Source organism: Tiliqua scincoides, chromosome 5 (genome assembly GCF_035046505.1).
Source record: "Tiliqua scincoides isolate rTilSci1 chromosome 5, rTilSci1.hap2, whole genome shotgun sequence".
NCBI classification, from domain to species: domain Eukaryota; kingdom Metazoa; phylum Chordata; class Lepidosauria; order Squamata; family Scincidae; genus Tiliqua; species Tiliqua scincoides.
This window is the reverse complement of record NC_089825.1, coordinates 111,390,267-111,415,330: the sequence shown is the minus strand read 5'-3', so window position 1 is coordinate 111,415,330 and position 25,064 is coordinate 111,390,267. Positions and strand designations below refer to the sequence as shown.

General features: G+C 48.0%; 1 protein-coding gene across 3 annotated transcripts; it reads left to right on the top strand.

Moving 5' to 3' along the window:
* Positions 1–10,586: 10,586 nt before the first annotated feature.
* On the top strand, positions 10,587–17,283 carry ZNF628 (zinc finger protein 628). Of its 3 annotated transcripts, XM_066631028.1 has the most exons (3): positions 10,587–10,730; positions 11,071–11,101; positions 12,842–17,283. In XM_066631028.1, the coding sequence occupies exon 3, from the start codon at positions 12,860–12,862 to the stop codon at positions 16,445–16,447; it is 3,588 nt and encodes a 1,195-aa protein (XP_066487125.1). In that variant the 5' UTR covers positions 10,587–10,730; positions 11,071–11,101; positions 12,842–12,859; the 3' UTR covers positions 16,448–17,283. The 3 variants fall into 3 exon arrangements, with proteins under 3 accessions (XP_066487125.1, XP_066487126.1, XP_066487123.1); XM_066631029.1 differs by lacking the exon at positions 11,071–11,101 and having other exon boundaries at positions 12,845–17,283; XM_066631026.1 differs by lacking the exon at positions 11,071–11,101.
* The last annotated feature ends 7,781 nt before the right edge of the window (positions 17,284–25,064 follow it).

Genomic DNA, 25,064 nt, shown 5'->3' with positions numbered 1-25,064 from the left:
CTGTTCAGATGCCAGGCTGTTGTCCAGTTTTGACTTCCCCCTCCCCACAAGTGCTGGGGAAGGAAGGCCAAATAGCACCATCCAGCTTTTTCTCTTCCTCATCCAAAAAGACAGAAGAGGGAGGCATTTGAAAGAAGGAAGGCACCATTTGGTGCTCTGCTTCAGGCAGCAAAATATCATGGGCCAGCACCAGCATCAACACCATTTTGTTGGGGGGGGGGGCACAATTAAGCGTAAGATAAAAACACAAATAACCAGATGCAAAGGGAGACAGGACTCCTGCACCATTAATGTGCAGAAGAGGAAATGTCAGCAGAGGCAGTTATTCTTGCCCTGGCACAACAAACTGTATCTACCAAAATTCCTTCTTCTATGCCAGGGCTCTCCAAACCCCAGCCTCTAGGCCAGATCTGGGGTCTGGAAAAAGCCGTCCCCCTTTCTTCATCCCTGTGTCCAGAATAGCATGAAAGAAATGCAGTGCTGAGGCAGAACAGTAAGTGCAGCTCGGGATGGGGAGGGCTTTTTCAGGACACAGCAGTTTCCAGATTGGAGACTGCAGTTCTATACAATGATTAAAAAGAGCCAACGATGCAAAGATGTGTCCTGCATGCAACGACAGGCGCCAAGCCCTCCTTGGTATCTCATTCACCTAGTGACAAAAGCAGAGGCAGAGGCATGTTGCTCTGTGGCAGCCTGGGCGCACCCAAGTCTTCCTTACACCTAAGGCATTAGGCCAAATGCTGCCCCCCTTTAGTGGTGATATGCCAGCTTCCACTCCTCCCACTTTTTGGATTGGAAAAGGGAGAGGGGGACAGAGCAGAGGAGGAAGGGTTGAGGGCAGTGGTGTACCTAGCACCACTGGTACCGGGGTGGACTGTTCCCACCTACTCACCCTTGGCTGCTCAAAGCCATGGGTAGATCTGGCCTTTATGTGGACATCCTCCCCAATGGAGGCCAGGTCTACCCACATTTGAAGTGGTGGGTAGATCTGGTCTCTACTTTGAGATCCTCTGGTGGAGGCCAAGTCTATTGAGCATGTGAACACCCATACCCAGCTTGGATGCCTCCACTCCTGAGAATATTGTGGCCAGAAGGGGTGGGGCCAGATGGAGATAGCATTATTGGGCTGCTAGGATTAATTGTATGTACAGGCAAGTGATGTGTCCCCCCTTTGTCGGCACCTCAAATGGGGTGCTATCATTTTCAGGCCAGCCAGAGACATGTAACTTCACAGGCATGCAATGCTGGCAACCCCCCACCCCATAGCTGGCACCTGGGGTGGACTGCTCCCCTTGGTTTGCTACTGGATGGAGGAAAGTGGTGGACTAGAGTATCACGCCCACAGATGCTGTAATCCACCACTCTCCTGCTCCGCCAATCCAGAGAGTGGAAGAGGGGGAGCAGTGGAGGTAAGTGGGTGGCTAGAGGTGGACAGCCCCTGCCAATATTGCCTAAGGCAATCATCTCGTTTGGCCTCATGGATGAGCCAGCCCTGCCAACAGCAGTACAGTAGGGGAGTGCTCAACTGCAAAAGCATGAGTCAACTTCTGTTTTTTTAAAAACATACAAAATGGCAGGAGCATGGGGAAGAACAGTGGTGTTGTACACACAACACACTATGAGTCCACAGCAATAATTGGGTGTCTGCTGGAATTCAGGAGGGTCTTTGCCCATCATGAAGGTAGGGCTGATCAGTTAGCTTGCCTTAAAATTGGGGTGGGGCAGAGCCTTAGATAACCATCGCTCAACAGTTGCTGTGAACAGGTGGAGAGAAGGGGAACATTACAAGTGTGGGGAGGGGGTGAGCAAGGCCACTGCGTTGTTTGCACCCTTGCTTGTCAGGGTGTCCGTGCTTTGGAGTCAAAAGATACAATTTGGTTAGCAGGGACTGAATGTGCTCTGCTGTGTGTCAGACTTTCTGACCTTTGGAAGGGTGGTTGGGAGCTCTGCTTCTTTCAGAGCCCTTGGAAACTGATAGGCAAAGTGTGAAAATCTGAAAAGTGATGAAGATGTAGTCACGGTGATTATCTGAACTGAGTCGGACCGATTCCAAATTCACGTTCCTGGAAGGAACAACTTTTTAGAATCAGCCTGCCATTCTGTGAAGCGATAACCAAAGCCCACAACAGCCAGCTTCCTAAGCCCATGGCTGAAAAACAGGGAGGAGGATGCAAGGACCAAAGAGGCACAATTCACCTTTGCAATGAACTTCAGTACACTCCAGTTCTTGTAGCTGTTATGAATGCTTCCAACAGGATCATCTGACCAAATACCTTCAGGGATCTGGCCTACAGACTACCTGTTATTTAACCACTGTCAAATATGATCAATTCTTCAAGAAAAAGGTTTCTTTTGGGAAAACCTTTTTGGGAGGGTCCGTAGTTCAGTGGTAAAGCATATGCTCGGCATACAAAAAGGTCCCAGGTTCAATTCCTGGCATCATCAGGTAGGACAGAGAAAATATTCCTGTTGGATCCCAGAAGAACTGCTGCCAAGCAGTGTGGACCACAGTGAGCTAGAGCAGAGGTCTCCAAACCCTGGCCCAGGGGCCAGATGCGGCCCACACAGAACCTCTATCCAGCCTGCGGCCAGCCTCTGATCTCCTGAGAGCCTCTGGCCCAGTTGACCAAACACAACCAGAGTTGTGATTGTGGGGTGGGGGAATGGAGGTCAATTTAAGTGTGTGCTTTATTTCTTGGGCTGTGTTGGTGCTTGGAGAAATCCTGGACATTTGAGCCTATTCATTCATTCATTCACTCATTCCATCTAATATCTATCTCTAATGTATTTATTTAAATTTTATATTTAATTTTTTATCTGGCCCTTGACATTGTGCCAGATATTTAATGTGGCCCTTTGGCAAAAACATTTAGAGACCCCTGAGCTAGAGGAATCAAAGGTCTACTCACAGCACAATCCTAGGCATGTCTACTCAGAAGTAAGTCCCATTACAGTCAATGGGGCTTACTCCCAGGAAAGCGTGGATAGGACTGGACTGTCAGCATAAGGCATTTCCTTTGAAGACAAAACACAACTGTGCACATGTGCTGGTACAGCTGCCAATTTTGTGAACAGAAGGAGGCAAACTGACACAAGTACCCAGCAGTCAGGTTTTCCATTGAGTCAATTTCATCTGCTATGTGGAGGGGTGAACAATGGATATTGGCACAGTCAAGTTTTAAGAGTGACTGGAAGCTGGAAACTTCTGTAAGAAAGTCATTTATGAACCCGGCATAATTTCTGCTCCCTTTGTTATTGTTCTAAAAATTTAGGCTTTAAATATTTGATTATTTGGGCATATAGGACCCATAGTTGACCAGTCAGTTGCCCAAGGCTTTTTTGACAGGTTAAATGCCAGCCATAGCTCAAAGTAGAGGATAATATGATGGTAAAAAATAACACCAAATCATGTTTCTCCTTTCTGAAGCTGGTTAAGAAAGGAAGTCAAAGCTCTCCTACCCTCATACCATCCTCTCCTGTACTCCAAATCTGTTGGGGCATTGGCATGGGATGGTAATAGGTTGTGGAGATCAGACAAAATCACATTCTGGGGCAGATGCATCCAGCAGGCCATTCGCTGGCCGTGTCTGAAACATCAATTCCTGTAGCACTAACCATTAATTCCAAAGAGTGAGAAAGCTGCCCAAAATGCTGATTCAAAACCCAACACATTCAAACTGAGAGCACCTTGCACCTGGTCTTATTTTGGATAGCTGATGTCAAACAAAATCCTCTAGAACTGACCTAAAGACCTGACACAGCATCAAAGGCCATGAAATGATGAAAAGCTGGGAGATGGGAGAAGAATGGGAGACTTGTCCTCTCTTACCTTAACCTTATGAACAATAGATCAGCGGTGTGTCAGTGGAGGGCTATAAGCCACAACTCTGTATTCTTTGACAGCTGTACATCCAGAATGAAGGCTGCTCTGGATACTGGGCAAGGCAGTTAACTGTACTGTTGGTGACAATTCTGATTGCCTTGCTGGAACACTGTCTGAGTGACATCACAATGTGGGGAGAACATGACTGAGAGTGACGTCACAATGTTCAGCCGTGACTAACTGGTGGACATCACAAAGTGTAGGCACATGATGGATTTATCATGGCCATGACACTGTTCAGTGGTGTGTTAATGGACTTATCTGAATACAAGATGTCCTGCAGTTCTAACAGCAATTTAGTCTGTACCAGCCAGCTCTGCAGCTGACGCAAAAAGCTTTACAGAGGACATGCTAAATTTCCAGTCCTCCTCTCCTCCCTCCACTAACCTCCACACATTAACACTAATTTTCCAGGACAAGATTGTTGCTGGCATGAAACAAACCAGAGCTCACATGTCCCAGTTCATCAGCAGCCGGAGAGAGTCTCTAACAATACCGCTCTACAAAACCTGGAAAGGAGAGGCATTACAGCCTTTAGGGCTTAATTTGAGAGAAGGCTTAAGCCCAGATCCTGCTGCCATTGCTAGGGCTGAGCCCAAGAACAAAGGATGCAGCAACAAAAGTGAGAGGGCCTCTGAGCATGTTCAAAAAGTTTCCTTCACCATTAAAGCTCTGCACAGCAACCCCCTCCCCCCACATATCTAGGTTTATTCACATCTCTTTTTCCTAGCATTTTCTTATCACTGCAAACGCCCCAACCCTGATCCATCATGACTTGTTTATTCTCGACCCATTTACAAGGACCCAACCCTTTCCTTATTTACAGAAGATGGGCTATATGATCTTTCCAAGAACTGGACACTGACTGGGGGTAAATAAAGAGGAGACTGAAGGGCTAAGGGGTGCCACACCCTCTCTCCATGCCTAGTTCAAGCAATCCATTTGCCAGAAGATTGCCATTGGTGTATTAGTTACCAAGTGCAAACATTCAAGAGTCATTCTCTAGAAGAGGCCTGAGGACAAGCTTCTAAGGAGGGAATGATGAAAGAGGGGAGATAAACTAGTTGGCAGAAGGAATGGAGATAAAAGGCAGAAATGAAGCAGCTGTGGTGTTTGTTAGAGAAGATTGAGAGCAGAAGCAAAACAGCAGAGTTTCCAGACATAAGCCCTGAATAATAATTATTATTCACTACAGTTCTATTTCACCCTTTCTCTAAAGACAAGCATATACTTTTATTTTCACAAGAAACTTGTGAGGTAGGTTAGGCTGAGAGATGGTGACCAGTCCAAGGTCACCCTGTAAGCTACCTGGCTGAGTGGGGATTTGAATTTAAGTCTTCCTAAATCTTGCAACTATACTGCACTGAAAGTGAGTGACAAAACTAGCTGTAGGGGAGCAAAATGGCATCTAGTAACACAAACAGGACCACCAGCTACAGCCCAGCTATAGAAACGGTTTTCAGGATCAGGCCTTAACTCTGGATCACGTCAGGTAATCATTTACTTGGGGGCTACGCTAGATGCAAGGCACAGGACAGACTGGCCCTAACCATAAGCCAGTGGACCAATACTAAATGTACAAAACCAAGCCCTGTGATATCTAATCTGGCTGAACTCAGGCACTCTATGGATCATCTTCCTAAAATCCTTTTTAATTGGGGATGTTATGGACCGAGCCACAGATCTTCTGCAAGCAAAGCATGTAGTTGTCACTGATTACGGGCCCTTCCATAGATAGGAACCTCCATAGAGTACTATACACCTTAATAAGTCCTTTGGAAGCAGGCAAAGGCAGTGTGACCCACCTGCTGCTTAGAAGACTGACAGCTTCCTTCATCTCCAGCACACCCAGCCATCAGAATTGCCATTTGATCCCTGGATGGCTGCAAACAAGTTCTGACTCTCTAATAGTTCAGAACATATTTTTAAGAGCTTGGTTTTGGAGTGGTTTTTTGTTTTTTTTAAAGCAGTTGTATATTTTAATTTGAAACTGACCTGAGGCTTAGGGAAGGATAAACCTAATAATGTAGAGAATATAAAGTATAAAAGTATGCCTCTGAACATCTATGGCCTACACTCACTACTAAATAACTTCAACCCATCCCCCCCCCCATTAATCTGTGGTTAGGGAGCAGAATTTCCAAGTCAGAAAATGTAACTTTCAGGATAGCAGATGCTGTAATAATCGCCAACAGGTAAATGCTTGGCTGCACTCACTGGGGAAATGCAAATATATTTTATTTTCATTTAATGTATTCTCTTTTTCCATGGTTGAGCTTAAGGCACTGCACACAAAGTTCCTGGACAGTCTCCCATTTAGGCTATGACCAGACCCAACCAGACCTAAACCTGCTTTGCTTCAGAAAGGTGGCTGCAGTGTGTGCCCTCAAACCATGCCTTTGGTCCACTGCAAATCCAGCTGCAGCTTTGCACATCTTCCCAGCACAAGTTGTCCTTCAGAGATTACAAGAGTGGAAATTCATATACACAAACACTATTTTTATGCTCCTGTATTGTCATTTTCCCATGAGCTAGCACGGCCCTCAGCACTAAGTAAGCTGTCCTGGGTGCCCAGAGAATGAAATATACATTTTTTATATTGTATTAAAATATACATTTTTTACATTGTTACTGCAAAACAAGCCTCAGTCGGGTCAGTGCCTAAAAGTTCCACATAAGCCACTCTGGACATCCTGAAGGAAATCAAGGAGGATGCTGCAGGTCGTGATCCAGGTGCATTCAGGTGGATGGCAACCCCCATCTGCCAGCTCTCTGCTACACCCTATGCACACAAAGCACTTCTAATTCTGCTCTTGGCACCAGGCCAGGCATTTCCTCCTCCCTCTGATTTACATCCCTGACACTGTCCAGAGCGATGTGACACGCATTGGCAGTACTAGAACATCATGCAGTAAATCATATGCTGAAACCTATATCTGCCAGGCCTCTTTGATGGGGGACTTTTAATCCCCTGCTGCACTCTCCACATCAAAAATCAGTCTGGCTAGACCAGAACTTGCTCGCCCTGCATCTACTTCACTTTGACTGGGAGCTACTCTGTCTGATGACTGGTATCCTAGTGGTGTACCACACAGGGCCATGCATCGTTTTGAGGTTTCCTAAACAATATTGTTGGGAATTTAGACGAACACTCCAGGAGCTGAATTTGCTAGATAAAAAGGCTGCCATGTTCAAGGCAGTTCCAAGATCATTTCCAAGCTAATCTAAATGACACAGATCTTAAGCTTCTCTGCTTTGCTGTAAATGCATGAAGAATAAAACAGGCTTTTCTAAAATTAAGCTTCCAGGTAATCCTAAACTGGGCATTCAGTTTTTGCAGTGTAAGCCTATCCATGTTAATCAGCAATAAATCTTATTGAGCTCAGTGGATCTAACTCTCAGATAAGTGCACACTGGAGTCTACTTTGCATTGCTTTGATCAGTGTTGCTAAACCTGAGCTACTAGGCAGCTGATAGCTGAATCCTAGGCATGTTTACTAAGAAGTAAGTCCCATTATAGTCAATGAGGCCTACTCCCAGGTCAGTATGCATAGGATTACAGCCTAAGACTCTTCTAAGGTTTCTAAATAGGCCTTACCTCATTTGTCAGCCAGTTAATCAGGACATCCCTAGATTAGAATTAAGAAACAGATAATGGAATAATAAAGATTTAGAGCCCAATTCTTTGCAGAGTTAAGCACACCTATATCAAGGCATGCCTAACTCACATAGGATTTGATTGTTAAATGCAGCCTTAAAGAATAACAGTCTGAATCATATCATTGTCCTCCAACCTTCCTTTGTCACTGCTGCTCCTTTGAGCTTTCTTTCTTTTCCTCCTTGCTAGTGAGTGGGCACATATTTTTTATTCTGCCCTTAACAATGCAGGATAATTGCCACCCTCTCTCTTGAGTAGTTCCTAGTTAGAACAAAAATGTGCATTGGAAGAATAAGAAATATCTGGCTTTTTGCAAAAGCTGTACAAAAATCAGCAACCTTCTGACTCCTGTTTGAGTCACCTAGGCAGTGTGGACGAAAGGATGGACAAGGTGTTTTTTTAACCTCTTTGAACAAAAGTGCACATTTTTCTATCAGAACTCCTCATTCTCCCAGGCTATCTGCATTGGATGTTGTGGCTCCCAGCCTCTCAGTTCAGGAGAGCAGCCAAAGGACTGTTGTGTAACAGTGAAAGTGTTTGTGTAATCTCTTGCCACCAATGCTGGGAATGTGCTCTCGCACCTCAATTCTATAGGACACTGGACTCACTCCAGCAGGCTCTAGCTGCCCCCCCAGGATGCCATTCAGCTTCGAGGACAACACAACAGGTCATTTGGGTCCTCTGCCTTCTGGCCTGCAGCAAAAATACATCAGTACAGCTTGTCAAAGTTCCTACTGGGAGCAGAAGAGGGAGATTGTTGACCCCTGTCGGTGTGAATGAATACAGAGTCATCATCACAGCAAAAGGGACCAGGTGTCATTGAGTCTGCTCACAGCCCAATCCACACTTTCCTGGGAGTGTGGATTTAAACCCCATTTAATGGGAATTACTTCTGAGTAGACATGCATAGGATTGGGCTGTAAGTCTGCAATTCTATGGACACTTACCTTGGAAACAAAAGATGGGGAAGGTGGCTCTATGAGCTCCCAGGTTCAATCCCTAGCATCTCTAGAGGGTTGAGAAAGTCTCCTGCCCAGCACCCTTCCTAAGGGAGGGAAGGTTGCATGAAGCACATTACTCCCATTTTACATCAGCGTCACTGGCTTGTTCTTGGTTACCGGCCTTCAGGGTGGTTTAGACATTTGAAGCATCAAGACAGTTGAGGCTAGATGAGCTTAAGGGTCACCTCTTTCTATACAAACCAATTAACTCATGCAGGTCACCTTCTGAAAACCTGCTCTGTATACCCACTTCTCATGAGCAGTGGATGACTATGCCAGGCAGGATTTTCTCAGGGTTGGAGCCTAAACTGTGGAACCTCCTTCCCCTGGCTTCTTTATTAATGCAGTTTAAACAGGAGATAATATTTAACCAGTTGTTCCTGTGCCTTACTATTTGGATCTTGGTGTGCTGTACGCACCTGTTTTTGTTTTGGTCTTGTAATGATACTGCTCTTCCTATTGTGTTTTCAATTGTACTCTTTTATATTGTCATTCAGCCACTGTGAGGGTTTTGTTGTATGGAAAAGTCAAGGTGATTTTTTTAAAATAATAAATAATCTTAAATTGAAATACACTCACAAGTTATCAAAAGCTCAGTATGCTTGCCTTTTTGAGATCTGAAAGGAAGGGAAAGATAACTTGCCAATGAAAAATGCAGTAAGTAAAGCAATGTATTTCACTGAGCAAACGTACCACCAGGGGGCACGAGGATGTGAGCGACACCAAACTCTTAGATAGGGAAAACCGACAGCTTGCAGATTGCACATAACAGCTTATAGATAGAGAACCAAGCATATTGTAATTACAATAACTGTAGTAACATTCAAGGGATTCCAATTTAATTCATCCTCTCTGCCTACCTGCATATCACAGAGCTTTGCAATAAGCAAAGCAGCTGCAATTCAGGAAGAAGGTGAAGACGGAGAGCGCCCTGGTCTGTCATCTAGTTTTGTTCAAAATGACTGCATGAGATTTAGGACCCAACTTATCCAATTTTCCAGTGATGGTGCAGCCATGCCCATGGGGTGTGCACTGCATCCTATGGTGGGGAGGCAGTCACAGAGACTTTCTCAAGGTATGGGAACATTTGTTCCCTTACTTTGGGGCTGCATTGTGGCTGCATCAATGCTGGAAAGTTAAATAGGATTGGACCCTTAATGCGCCACTGGGTTTACAGAAAAATCAGGGTAGACCATCTGCCTATTTGCACTCTGGTACAGCTAAGAACCCCTGGTTTTTTTTTGGAGGGGGGGGATGACATAAAACATGTCTTTTTGTTAAATATTTGTAAATGTGATGCATCCTACCTATGTCTTTCCACATTTGATAAGTATTGATTTCTTTGCTTTTAAATACACACTTTCACGGATAATTTTTTACAGACAACCTCGTCCCAATGTCTAAGAGTTGAATGGAAAGCTAAATGTTCCCACGGTGATGCTTCTTCAACTAGTGAAGCTCTGTGATGGGGAAAGCTGTATCTGGTGAAATTCTCCCTTTATATCCAATGGCATGTTGTAGGCGTCGACTCAGATCCAGATGCACCAGTCTGAACTGTCTGGAGTTAATAAGGGGTTAAATAAAACATTTTAAACTATTCTTAGATTCTATGTTCTACTACTAAAAAAAAACTGCCATGATGATATCATCACAAATGGTGACGTCACTGTTCACCAGGAGAAAAACTGCCATCCTGGGCTGTGCTCTAAGAACAAAGCAGAACGGATCCACCTTGTATCATGATGTCAACAGCACAAAATAATGACATCACACCCTTTGTGTCAGACAGAAGGTCTCATAATATGACGTCATGGTTCCTATAGCCTGCCTCAGTGACGTCACTGCACATCCCCGACTGCGTCATGCAGGAGGTTCCTTGCTCCTTCACCTACTTTCTTAGGCCTATGGAAGAGAAGATCATGGTCACGTGGTGCGAATCCAATATGGCGACGGACTGTACTGCCAACTACAACTCCCAAGATGCTCCGCACGGCCAATGGGAAGAGCGCAGAGGGGCGGGGCCGGCCAGCGTCGCAGGCGGTTAGTGTGAGCAAGGTAAAGGTTGGGTGTCTCGCAGCGCCAGCCGTTGGGAGGGTGGAGCGGGGCCCCTCCCCCCACAGTCCCGCTGCACCCCTCCCATCAACCGCCCGTTGAGACGAAGCGCGCGGGGAGCCAACGGATAGTTCAGGTGAGGAGAAACCAGAGAGAGGAGAAGGGAGGGGAGGAAAGACGCCGCGAGGCCGAGCGGCAACGGAGGGGGAGGGGCGGCCGAACTCTGTTCCTTAAAGGGGAAGGCAGCATTTAAAGGGGCAGGTCACGAACAGGGTTTTTTGTCCGCCGACAGAATGTTCTGAATGAGGAGATGCTGGTGGGTGTGGAAACAGTGGAAGAGGCCAGTTTGAATTAAAGGCGCTACCTCTTGAAGGAGGGGAGGAGCTTCACCCGCAGTACAGTTGGGGTGGGGGAGGGGAAGTGATGGGGGCATGAACTCTGTGCATGCTCAGAGGAACTCTCGTCCTGTGTTCCAGGGTCAAGCCCTCCTGAAGCAAAGAAGAACATGTGGGTGAAATGGATCTGGGAGAGTGGGCCCAATCCACACACATACCCTGCAGGGTGAGGTGGCTGGGATCTGGACCACCTCCCCACTCTGGAACGGGGAGAGGGTATTGGGTTCCAGCCTCCCCCCCACACGTTCTTTTCCCCGCACAGAACAAACGCACACGTGTGCATGCATGCGCACATGTACCCCACACACAGGCACACCCCCATGAACACTCATACCCCACGCAGACACACCCCGCAAATACAGGCATGCACACACACAAACACACCCTATGCATGCACACACACGCACATTACACACATGTGCACATGCACATACCCCATGCACACACTGCATGTTGTCAGAGAGCACACCGGAGCAGTAGCGTAGCTAAAGGGGGGTCAAAACACCAGGTCGGTGGTTCCCAAACTGTGTGCCGTGGCTCCCACCAGGAGCTGCAGAAACCAGCCAGGTTCCACAGCTGTGACTGGCTCTGAAGGCAAGGGGGAGGGCGCTTTGCCCAGGCATCCCTGCACCTGCAAAACACTTAGTGTTTCCCCGCCTTCCAGGAAAGCCGCTGCTTCTACATGTAGATCTGTTGTTTTATTAATATGGGGAGTGGTCCTGAGTGAGCATCAGTCCGTTTATAGTGGGTGGCCTCAAAGTATTGACTGACAGCCCACATCTCAGCAGTCCCACTCACTTCTCCTGCTCCGTGAAGTGCTGCCCTTGCCCTCTCTGTGTGTTCTAAAGTGAGAATAAGAAAAGAAAAACCTAAACTGGCAAAAGTGATTCTGGGTGAAGTTTGGTTTGTTTATTGGAATCTGTTGCAAAGCCCGAGTGGAAGTGTGCTATTCTTGTTCCCCTGCCCGGCTTCTGAATAATTTTTGGTGGTGCTTCCCACCCCCTGCCTGGCTGCCCATTCCACACTGCCAGTAAAGGCTCTGGATTTGAAAGACAAGGAGCTTCCCAAGGTAGAAGGCTTGCACACTGGAGGCAGCTTTGTAAAAAAATACACAAACATTTCAACTTGGTAGCAGCAGAGAGGACTAGGTTTGGAGGGTCCAGTCAAGATGGTTTTGCTCACCTTCCTTCCCACTCATAGCACTGGCCATTGCAGGAGCACGGCATCCCCAGTCATCATACTTGTCTACAGCAGTGATTTTCAACCTTTTTTTTATCATATGGCACACTGACAAGGCACTGAAATGGTCAAGGCACACCCTCAGGTTTTTGACAATTGACAAGGCACACCATGCTGCCAGTGAGGAGCTCACATTCCATTGACCCTATTAATAAATGACCTTCCCCCAAATTCCTATGGCACATCTGTGGACCACTCGTGGCACACCAGTGTGCTACGGCATGGTGGTTGAAAATGGCTGGTCTACAGAGACAGTTCAGACATTCAGCTGCAAGTCTTCAAATAACCATTTGCCATTTATGTACATATAAGAATCAACAATTTATCACCTAAGTGCCTGAACCCTGATTTTTACCACCATATTTTCATATGTGGAGGCATCTGTGTGAAGTGGCCCTATGTTTGTTTGTTTGTTTGTTTTTTAAAACTTTCTGAATTTGTAGTGTGAGCCCTGGTTTTATCCATGTGAAAATGGGGGCTTGAAGACACTGAGCAGATTTTACCACCTGCAGAAACAAATGAGTGATGCCTCAAACCCTGCCTACTGGAGAAGCTATGTGAAGTCAAGGGCAGTGATGGTTATGATCAGTGTGCTGTCTTTCTCTGTCTCCAGTAGGTGAGGTCTGTTGCAATGGTGGGAGCCCAGCAGCTAGAGATGCAAGCGGCAGCAGTGCCAGCAGTGGCGCCGGCAGGCGGAGGCCCTGGTGGCAGCAGCAGTGATCACCAGTATGAGTGCCTGGAGTGTGGAAAAGTGTTCAAGTGGTCATCACGGCTCATCCACCACCAGCGGACTCACACAGGCGAGCGCCCTTATAAGTGCTCAGAGTGCCCAAAGGCCTTCAAGGGGTCATCAGCCTTGCTGTACCACCAGCGTGGACACACAGGAGAGCGACCTTACAAGTGTGGTGAATGTGGCAAGGCATTCAAACGGTCATCTCTTCTTCAGATCCACCAGAGTGTGCACACTGGACTGCGTGCTTTCAAATGCGCTCAGTGTGGCCTGGCCTTTAAGTGGTCCTCACATTACCAGTACCACTTACGTCAGCACACTGGTGAACGCCCCTATCCCTGCCCGGCATGTGATAAGGCCTTCAAGAACTCCTCCAGCCTGCGGCGGCACCGACACACACATACGGGTGAGCGTCCTTATGTCTGCCCCATCTGTGGCAAAGCCTTCACGCAATCCACTAACCTCCGGCAGCATCAGCGGGTGCACACTGGTGAGAGGCCGTACCGGTGCCAAGATTGTGGCAAGGCCTTCACTCACTCTTCTAACCTGGCACTACACAGCCGATCAGCACATGCTGCCCGCCCTGCCCACACATGTGTGATTTGTGGCAAGGCTTTTGCATCTGATGCTTACTTGCAGAGGCATCTAGAGACGCATGCTGATGCTGTGCCTCCAGCCCAGCTCTTTCTAGAAGAACCAACCACCACTGTGGAGATGCTCTTTCGGTGCAGCATCTGCCATCTCACATTCCCCTCACAGGAGCAGCTTTTGAGCCACCAGGAAACACATTTGGCCCCACCAGAGCCACCCCCCCTGCCGCCACCACTCCCACCCGTGCAGGAAGAGGTAGCCCCTGCAACATCCCCAACACCCTTGCTAGTTTGCTCAGTGTGCGGGAAGACATTCAAGAGCCTGGCAGGTTTGGCACGACATCAGCAGAGCCAGCACCCTTCAGACCGCACATACACCTGTGCAGTGTGTGAGCGCTCTTTCCCGGCACTGGCCAGTCTGTTGGGCCACCAGCGGTCACACCCCCCAGCTGAGCAGCGGCTGGAAGAGGCTGAGGTGACATGTCCAGCGCAGGCCGAGCCAATTCCTGCAGCCAACGTGACTCCCCCTCCACCCCCTGAACGCCCCTATGTGTGTGGGGAGTGTGGGAAGGCCTTCAAAGGCTCATCTGGGCTACGCTATCACCTCCGTGACCACACAGGTGAGCGTCCCTATGCTTGTGGGGAGTGTGGGAAGGCCTTCAAGCGCTCATCCCTGCTGCGCATCCACCAGCGGGTTCACACAGGGCTGCGTGCCTTCACCTGCCCCACCTGTGGTCTGGCATTCAAGTGGGCCTCTCATTACCAGTACCACCTACGCCAGCACACTGGTGAACGCCCCTATGCTTGCCAGGACTGTGGGAAAGCCTTTAAGAACACCTCATGCCTCAGGCGGCACCAACAGCTGCACACCGGCGAGCGTCCTTTTGCCTGCCAGACATGCGGCAAGGCCTTCACCCAGACGTCCAACCTTCGGCAGCACCAGCGAGTACACACTGGTGAAAGACCCTATCGTTGTCGAGACTGTGGCAAGGCCTTCACCCACTCTTCCAACCTGGCACTGCACCGACGTACCCATTCACGGGAGCGCCCCTTTCAATGTCCAGTTTGCACAAAGGCGTTTGTCATGGCCTCTTACCTGCAGCGCCACTTGCGTACCCACAACAGCAGCGAGGCCTCCAGTCGTTCAGCCACTGCCTCACCTGCTGCCACCCAGGAGGTGCAAATCATGCCCAACCTACAGGCTACTCTGAATGTGGAGTTAAGTGGCAGCCCAGCCCCAGCTGTTTCTTCCAACTCCCAGACTTTCTTGCTAGTACAGACAGCACAGGGCTTACAACTCATCCCCAGTGTGCAGCAGCTGCAACAACCTCCACCACCCCAAAATTCACCCCCCAAACTCATCCTGCTGCCCAGTCCCCAGGTGGTGCCCACTACACCCACTGCTCCATCCAGCTTTACCCTGGTGCCAAATACCCCCACTGTTCCAGGCAAACCTGTCCCGCTCCGTCAAGGGAAGGGTAAGAAGTCCAGACCACTGTTGCCTCCAGTGCTGCCACCAGTGTCTGGCAGCCAGAATATCATTTTGATGCCCAGTACCACTGGGCCAAGCATGCAGCCTCTGTCTAATGTGCAAGTGCAGAGGTCACCAGGATTGCAAACTGGTGGACAGAATGTTATTGTTCTCCAGAGCATGCCAGAACAGCAAGCCGGTACAGTCCAGATCCAAGCAGTGCCACCGGCAGGCACTATCCAGATTCAAACCCTGCCCCAGTCCCAGCAGCTCCAGAGCCTGCCTTCTGTCCAGCAAGGTGGCACTTTGCAAATCCAGGCCCTGCCTGCTTCCCAACAGACTGGTACTATCCAGATCCAGGCCCTCCCACCAGCTCAACAGACTGGCATTGTGCAGATCCAGAGTTTGCCTCTCCCCCAGAGCACTGTCCAGATCCAAAGTTTGCCTGCCTCTCAGCCAGCAGGCACTGTGCAGATCCAGAACCTGTCAAACTGCCCTTCAACTGGCACTATGCAGTTCCAAGCTCTACAGGCACCCCAGAAGGTGAACACTGTGCAATTCCAAGCTGTGCCATCCTCCCAGCAGCTGGGGACCCTGCAGCTCCAGACCCTCCAGCCTTCCCAGCAAGTGGGCCCCCTTCAGATCCAGACCTTGCCATCCCCCCAACAGGCCAGCCCCCTGCAGATTCAGAATCAGTCTGGTGCTGGTGTTGAAATCCAGGGGCTGTCACCTTCTCAGCAGCTGGATGGCACCATTCAGATCCAGAGCCTGGTGTCGTCCCAGGAGGGGCAGCAACTCCAGCCTTCTGAGGAGATGGCCAGCGTGCAGCTTCAGACTTTGGGCCAAACCCAGGAGATGAGTGACATGGGATCTGCACTGTCCAGCTCTCATGAGCTCTCTGGTGTGGATCTTCAACAGGGCCCCAGCTCAGAGGAGGAAAGCCAGAACCTGATTGTGGTGCAGGATTCTCCAGGGGAGGAGCTGCTGGGGCCTGGAGCTGAAGTAGAGAACCTGGAGGGTGTGCAGGACATGCACTTTGAGACTCTGCAGACTGATGAGGGTGTTCAGAATGTGTTGGTGTTGAGGAGCGCAGGAGGTGAGCAGACCCGTCTGTGTGTGCAAGAGGTAGAGAATATCCAGACTGTCCAAGAGCTGCCTGGCCTGCAACTGCAGGGTCCTGATGGCAGTTCTGGGACTGGGCAGAATCTCCTGATAATCCGCAGTGCCCAGGGAGAACAGACTCTCCAAGTGCTGGAGAGTGTGCCAACACTGCAGGTAAGCAGCCCAGACAGTACTCAGTCTGCTGGTGACAGTGACAGCACCCCCCAAATGGTGCAGCTTCTGCAAAGCCCAGTGGCTTCCCAAGGCCTGTCCTCCATCCAGATTGTACAGACAGTGCCCAACATGCAGCTTGTTCACACCTTCTGAAGTCAGCTCTTTCCACTACTGAGTGGGATGGTCAGCTGAGGGCTCTCGCAAGTGAATGATGGGGTGTGCCTTGCCATGTGGTTGATGTCATGGCAGATGGGCCACTTGCCACCTGGGCAACATCAAGACTCTTAAATGGGATTGCCAGTTCTCCATGTGGGCTCAGCTTGGGTTCCTTACAACAAAGCCTGCCCTGGTGCAACAGCAAAGACCCTGGCTGAACCCTTTACCTGCTGATCCAAAGCACTCTCCCTGCTCACATGTAGGCTGCTGCTGCTGCTGCCCCTGCAGCCACAGTGATTCTTCTGTCTCCTCCCCCATCCCAGCACCTGTATGCCCTTGCACAAGAAAAGATGCCAGTCCTTTGTTCTGTCTCAGATTCACTCCTGTTTTCCTACCATGTTTCTGGCAAGAACAAAAAGTATGTTCTGCTTGTTGGTTAAAAGGCTGTTACATCCTGGACTCCTGGATTTTCACCCCACATCAGGCAAGAAGGGTGATTAGTGGATAGAGATCAAGTATCTGACTTCCCTTATTTCCCTTCTGTGATGTGGTGTTGGAACAGGGTTCTGTGAAAGCAGCATAAGCTCCTTCTGCATAGTGGAAAATTAGGAAAGTTCAGGTGTTAGGGTCTTCCTGTGGATCTTAATGCCTTGGCGAGGGGATGTTGATGGTGACAGCTTAATGAATTGCCACAGACTGTCTCAGCCATGAAGTCATTTCTGGTCAAACCTCATATTCTGTTTCCCATTCATACCCCACCCTCACCACCTTTTTTCCAGCGTGTACCCCCATTCCTGGTGCTAACAAATGCAAGAGGGTCACAGACTCTTCTAGCTGAGAAAGAAAATAAAAGATTCCTTTCAAGCAACTTTGCCTTTTTTCTTCCTGTCCTGTTCTTCTTTGTATTCTGCAAGGGATTGGAGTCCCTATTGCCATATTACAAGGGGTGCCATCTATTCTCTAGAAACTTGGTCCAGGGCCGAGGCCTGTAAGACACCCAAGAACTTTAATTCTGTGAAGTGTTTTAGGGCCCAAACCTATCCAACTTTAAAGAGCTGATGAAGCCATGCCAATGGGGCATGCACAGCAAAAACAGATATGGGATTGCAGCCTTGGAGAGGCTTCATTTCTGATCTCAGAAGCTAAGCAGGGTCAGGCCTGGTTAGTACTTGGATGGGAGACCGCCTGGGAATACCTGGTGCTGTAGGCTTATACCATAGTCTTTTGAGACTGAAGGTTGCCAACCACAGTGGTGGGGAGGCTGTCTTGGAGGCCTTCTCAAGATAAGGGAGCCTGAGCCTTTGTTCCCTTGGGGGTTGCATTATGGCTGCATCAGCACTGGAATGATGGATAGGATTGGGCTGTGAGTCTTGCTGAAGTTCTGGAAACATAAGGTGCCAGATTCACCAGAGGGTTACAAAGAGATTGGAAGACGCAAGAAAAAAAAATTCCACTTATAGGAAGTTGTGGCTCTGCATTTTTGGAAGCATCTAATATCACTGAAGTTTTTAATACATAATATATCTCTCTCTAGTACATGCATATATTGCCTTTCTGCTAGTGCAGTGGTTCTCAAACTTTTTAGCCAAGGACCCACTTTTTAAAATGATAATCTGTCAGGACCCACCAAGCACAAGAAATTTTTAACAATCCTAGGCTGCAATCCTATCCACACTTACTCAGGAGTAAGCCCCATTGACTGTCATACTTAAAAGCATATACATTATAGCCTGTTAAAAGCAGAAACCTCCCCAAATGCAGTCACATACCATGGTAGCATCAAGTCTAATAAACTAAAAATAAAATATTGAAATGAATGGGAACCCATCTGAAATTGGTTCACGACCCACCTATTGGGTCTGGACCCACAGATTGAGAAACAATGTGCTAGTGCATTCAAGGTAGTTTGCAATTTAAAATAACAGTGTATCATAGACATAATACAAAACGGAAAAGGGATGGGAAGAGGAAAATAAGCAAATTCACACCAATTCTTATGTAATGATGCATAATTGTTAAAAACAGAAGATGCAATGGTCTCCTTCTGGGAAGAGGAGGAGCCAAATAGCAGTTCCAGCCAAGCTGCTGTTGAGATGTCCTCAAGAGGTCCTTATTGGTACTCTTGTTTTAAGCTGAGAGGTGCAGGGACTCCAGCTTCCATAGAAACATAAGCCTAGCCTCCTCAATGCCAGCAAGGATAAGAAGGTCTCAACATGAATTCTGGAAAATGCACCTGAAATTCTCCAGTTCAACAGCATGACTCAAATAGAGTTGAGAACAGAAGACATAGGAAGAGGAGCCCAAGTTGTTGGAAACTGCTGAAGAGGCAGTTGGGGGAGAAAAGTTAATAAAGAGCTGCTGGCTATTTTTTCCTTATGGAGTGATTCACACTTCTTGATAGCTTTTCACACTTCTGTTCATCAGAGAATTTCCATATCTCTTTGCTGCAGAACAGCAGTGTTCTATCTAGGACACCTAGTCATCTGGTATTAGTAGACATAGGGCAGACTGGGGGGCCTAATTCTATCCAACTTTCCAGGGCTGATGCAGCTGCAATGCAGTCCCAAGGTAAGGAAATGAACTTTCCCTTATATTGAGGAGGCCTCTGTGACTGCCCCTCTGCAGGATGCAGGTTTGCCCAATTGGCAGTGCTGCACTGGCGCTGGAAAGTTGGATAGGATTGGCACTCAGTAGTCCTGGGTGCCAGGGGACTATGGTACTTTGTTGGTTAGTGAACTGAAAGAGCACCCTGGACACATAGTCTCCCCCTCCCCTTTTTTGGTACTGGCCTTGCTCATAAACCTTTAACTGCAGCCTGACAAACAGAAATGTGGTAGGTGATGTTTTTGGCATAAGTAGAGATATTGATGGAGATTTAACTGCTTATTTTCAGCATGTCAGGCTGTAGCAAGTGCACAGAAAGTGAAAAAGGTGGCAGCTCTGCACCTCAGATTGTGTTGTGGCTGCATACTGGAGGAGAAAGTAGTATTTCAGGTAATGTTGGTATTTTTGATAAACTTTTATAGAGTAGTAGGATGTGACTAAAATATACAACTGCATTGACACTAAATGAAAATTGAAGCTGATATGCTCTGTGTGCTCTCTGCTTTCTAGCCTAGTCCACCAAAAGCAAACCTAACTCATTTGCAACGCTTCCCAAAGAAGCTTAACAGCCCAATCCTATCCATGCCCACTCAGAAGTAAGCCTTATTATAGTCAATGAGATTCCAGCCTGAGCCTCCAGGGGAAAGAAGTTTGTATTGTATTGGCAACCTTCAGTCTCGAAAGACTATGGTATCGCGCTCTGAAAGGTGGTTCTGGCACAGCGTCTAGTGTGGCTGAAAAGGCCAATCCGGGAGTGACAATCCCTTCCACACCGGGAGCAAGTGCAGTCTGTCCCTGGTCTGTCTCCCTGGCTATGGGCCTTCCTTCTTTGCCTCTTAGCCTCAGACTGTTGGCAAAGTGTCTCTTCAAACTGGGAAAGGCCATGCTGCACAGCCTGCCTCCAAGCGGGCCGCTCAGAGGCCAGGGTTTCCCACTTGTTGAGGTCCATCCCCAAGGCCTTCAGATCCCTCTTGCAGATGTCCTTGTATCGCAGCTGTGGTCTACCTGTAGGGCGCTTTCCTTGCACGAGTTCTCCATAGAGGAGATCCTTTGGGATCCGGCCATCATCCATTCTCACGACATGACCAAGCCAACGCAGGCGTCTCTGTTTCAGCAGTGAATACATGCTAGGGATTCCAGCACGTTCCAGGACTGTGTTGTTTGGAACTTTGTCCTGCCAGGTGATGCCGAGGATGCGTCGGAGGCAGCGCATGTGGAAAGCGCTCAGTTTCCTCTCCTGTTGTGAGCGAAGAGTCCATGACTCGCTGCAGTACAGAAGTGTACTCAGGACGCAAGCTCTGTAGACCTGGATCTTGGTATGTTCCGTCAGCTTCTTGTTGGACCAGACTCTCTTTGTGAGTCTGGAAATCGTGGTAGCTGCTTTACCGATGCGCTTGTTTAGCTCGGTATCGAGAGAATGAGTGTCGGAGATCGTTGAGCCAAGGTACACAAAGTCATGGACAACCTCCAGTTCATGCTCAGAGATTGTAATGCAGGGAGGTGAGTCCACATCCTGAACCATGACCTGTGTTTTCTTCAGGCTGATTGTCAGTCCAAAATCTTGGCAGGCCTTGCTAAAACGATCCATGAGCTGCTGGAGATCTTTGGCAGAGTGGGTAGTGACAGCTACATCGTCGGCAAAGAGGAAGTCACGCAGACATTTCAGCTGGACTTTGGATTTTGCTCTCAGTCTGGGGAGGTTGAAGAGCTTTCCGTCTGATCTGGTCCGGAGATAGATGCCTTCTGTTGCAGTTCCAAAGGCCTGCTTCAGCAGGACAGCGAAGAAAATCCCAAACAAGGTTGGTGCAAGAACACAGCCCTGCTTCACTCCGCTTCGGATGTCAAAAGGGTCTGATGTGGAGCCATCGAAGACAACAGTGCCTTTCATGTCCTTGTGGAAAGATCTGATGATGCTGAGGAGCCTGGGTGGACATCCAATCTTGGGGAGAATCTTGAGTATCCTCATATAGACTGGGTCAATTTGTGTTCTGGTCACGATAAGGAGACCGGATCTCTTGACGTGCTAAATGACTGTGGCTTAGAGCAGCTAGTCACAGAGCCCACCAGAGGGCAGGTGACTCTGGATTTAATATTGTGCGGTACACAGGACCTGGTTAGAGATGTAAATGTTACTGAGCCATTGGGGAACAGTGATCATGCTGCAATCCGTTTTGACATGCACGTTGGGGGAAGAATACCAGGCAAATCTCTAACAAAAACCCTTGACACATCCTGAACCATCCTGAACCATCCTGAACCATGACCTGTGTTTTCTTCAGGCTGATTGTCAGTCCAAAATCTTATTGGCTATAATACCATAAACCATGTCTCCATAGGATGATATGGAAGATGTATGGGTCAAACATTGACCAAGAACTTCTTGAAAACCCTCCTTGTAAATTTAAACTTCACTCAGTTCTCTGGACACAACCCTAATATGATAGGCTCAAGCAGGAAAAAAAGGGCATGGAAATAACACCCACAGCAGTGACATTTGAATTGAAAACCTTTTCTGTTTATGGAACACTGTCAAAGTTATCATGGCAGAGACATGTGCAGTGTTTCTTAAAAAGGAATGCCACATCTATGGATGCCACATAGGGCCCAATCCTACCCAACTTTCCAGCGCTAATGCAGTCATGCCAACAGGGCATGTGCTGCATCCTGCGGTTGGGGGCAGTCACTGAGGCCTTCTCAAGGTAAGGGAGTGTTTGTTCCCATGTGTCTGGGTTACATCAGTGCTGGAAAGCTGGATAGGATTGGGCCCCCAGTCTGCCCTATGTCTACTAATACCAGATGTGTGAGAGCCGCCTATAGTTGCTGAGTGAGACTGAGTATGGTCAGAGATATTCTCATCTTTATTAATGACTTCACATGTTCCAGCGCTGAGTCCAAGCATTGGAAACGGATTTTGGGAGTCCACCCTGGTGTTCCCAGGCTCAAATCAAATCCTGCGGACATCCCTTTGATTTACATTCTTTCCAGAATCAGAGCCCAGTAATTGAGACTCCCTGCTTGCTTTTGTTCTTGCTTATTCCCTTTTCAGAACTGGGAATAGAAACAAAAAGGTCAGGCTGCTCCTTCTACCCTCATCCTGGCAGACAGACCTTTGTAGTCTTGATTGTTTCTAAGGTTGCCAACTCTTAAAATTATTTTTTTTTTTAAAATTATAAATGTGAAAAATCTGGTACCTGGCCAGGATGAGAAGGGCAGAGCAAGTGTGGGGATTGAGTTAGAGGATCAGGGTCAGGGATTTGGGCAGGTATGAGCATAGAATTCAGAGATTTGTGGTAGACTCAGGGACAGAACCCAGTTCAAAGGTAACATCCCAAAGAGAAAAGCAGTGCAGGAATGGGCAACTAGTCCTGCAACTTTTCTGGCTAGTGCCAGAATGTTTGTCCTCCGCCATACCACTTCACATGCTCCACCTATTTGAGTACCGCCAGATATAACTGGCAATGACATCATCACCAGTTACTTCTGGGTTGGGAGGCCAGAGGTGATGCAACAAACACCAGAAAGAGGCTCGGGGTGGATGAGAGGGCTTTTTTGAGGGCAGAAAAGCATGCCTTAGAGCTCTGCCCACCAAGCCAAGCCTCCTCCTGCTGTTTGTTGTGTCATGTTCCTGGCCTCACTGTCAAGCAGCAGGTGTCCAGGGGTCCTGCAAGTACCACTAGGCACTACCTCAAGTACCACCGGTTGAGAAATACTGGGCTAGTGCCTTGTACAATAGCATCAAGTATCAAATCAGGAAACATTTGGATTATTGTAATAACAGTGGGTGGTGAGTTCACCACTGATGCACTTTGTCGCTAGAAATTAACATTTTGATATATGGTCTGCTCTAGCCAAAAGTTTGGAGGCAAATATTTAATCCCATACACACTTTCCTGGAAGTAGATTCCACTTGTTGCCCAAATTGTTCAGCCGCAGCAGCAATTTAGTCTGGCCCTTGGCAGCACCCAGAGAGACAACACATACTCAGATACCAGGTAAGTTTCAGAATTTTTACTTAAGTTTCAAAAGCAGCCTTAAGCACAACAGATCAACAAGCAAAACATATTGATAAGCAGGTAGGTAAAGACACTGACAGTAAAAGTATGACACTTCTTTCCAGCAAAATCTTCCTTTCCAGACCTACTTTCCACCCCACAGGGGCCAGGCAGATGCTATTTCCCAGTGTTAAAGAGAAGCTATTACCAAGGCAAGCAACTCTCTCTTTTAGCTGGAACAAGAGAGAGTGGACCCCTGGAATTCAGAGCTCTCCCTCCAACTACACTCAAGAATGCCGATGCTCCAAGCTCCCTGAAGGCTGACAGCAGCCTCTATTTCAGGGGTGCTCACACTTTTTTGGCTCGAGAGCTACTTTGAAACCCAGCAAGGCCTGGAGATCTACCAGAGGTTTTTTTACAATGTTCGCGCCATCATAACATATAACATTTATGTGTACAATGTATGTTGGTGTACCTTGAGCCCCACTGAGTATAACAGGACTTACTCCTGAGTAGACATGCCTAGGATTAGGCTGTGAGGCTGCAATCCTAGCCACACTTACCTGGGAGTAAGCCCCATTGAGTACAATGGACCTTACTCCCGGCGTTTCCTCCCAGAGGCACCTGAAGGGGAGGGGGGGTCGGCACTCCGCGATCTACTCATTTTGTCTCGCGATCTACCGGTAGATCGCAATTCACCTATTGAGCACCCCTGCTCTATTTATAGTCTGCCTCTGAGCACAGTCCTCAACAGGTTTTGGAGGCAGAGGAGGACCTCAGAGTTACAGTCTTCACTCAGGTCCAACTCTCTCTCCCTCCTCCCATCTGGGAATGTAACATCTTGGGCCCTGGGTTGGCTCTGGGTAAAGAAACAGTTGTAGCTGGGCAGGATCCTTGCTGGGAACTTGGTTGAAAACTTGGATCTTTTACAACTTTTACAAAACTTGGATCTTTTACAACAATCTTTTAATGGGACTTCAGAGTAGACATGCAAAAGAGTGCATTGCTGGTGCTATGTGCAAGAGGCTTTGTGTTTTTAACAGCTCCATGAGCAACAAGTGGCAACAGTGAAGCTGGTCTCCCAGCCCTGCATCCCCAACTATATATCTCCCTGTTGGATACAGCTTTACCTGTTGCACTCCAGCCTGGAACTCACAGAAACCCTGCTCTGAAAACACACCCCCTACCCACTCCAAAAAAATAATCTGGAGGCCATACCAAATTCCCAGACCCCCTTTGCTATGCAATGACAAGCTAACACCCCGTCTCTCCCACGCAGAGGCAAAGCATAGAGAGAAAATGATTTGCAACACTTCGTAAGCTATTTTGTAGGGTGCTTTGTAAGCTACTTTGTAAGCTACTATAGGGCACTTTGTCAGTTGCTTTATAAGCTACTATAGGGCGCGTTGTACGTTACTATAGGGCACTTTGCAAGCTACTACAGGGTGCTTTGTAAGTTGCTGTGTAAGCTACTACAGGGCACTTTGTAAGTTGCTTTGCAAGCTACTATAGGGCACTTTGTAAGCTACTATAGGGCGCTTTGTAAGTTGCTGTGTAAGCTACTACAGGGCACTTTGTAAGTTGCTTTGTAAGCTACTATAGGGCACTTTGTAAGCTACTATAGGGCGCTTTGTAAGTTGCTGTGTAAGCTACTACAGGGCACTTTGTAAGTTGCTTTGTAAGCTACTATAGGGCACTTTGTAAGCTACTATAGGGCGCTTTGTAAGTTGCTGTGTAAGCTACTACAGGGCACTTTGTAAGTTGCTTTGTAAGCTACTATAGGGCACTTTGTAAGCTACATAGGGCGCTTTGTAAGTTGCTGTGTAAGCTACTGTATGCTCTGTAAGCTACTATACGGCGCTTTGCAAGACACTTTGTAAGCTACTCTAGGGCAGGCTCCAGGCAGCCCTAGAGGCCTCGTTTTGCTCCCTTAGTAACGGTTGCTAGGGGCTACGTAAGGAGAGAAGGGGTAGCGAGAGAACAACGCATGCGCACTTGGGAGTAAAGCCGGGCGGTTG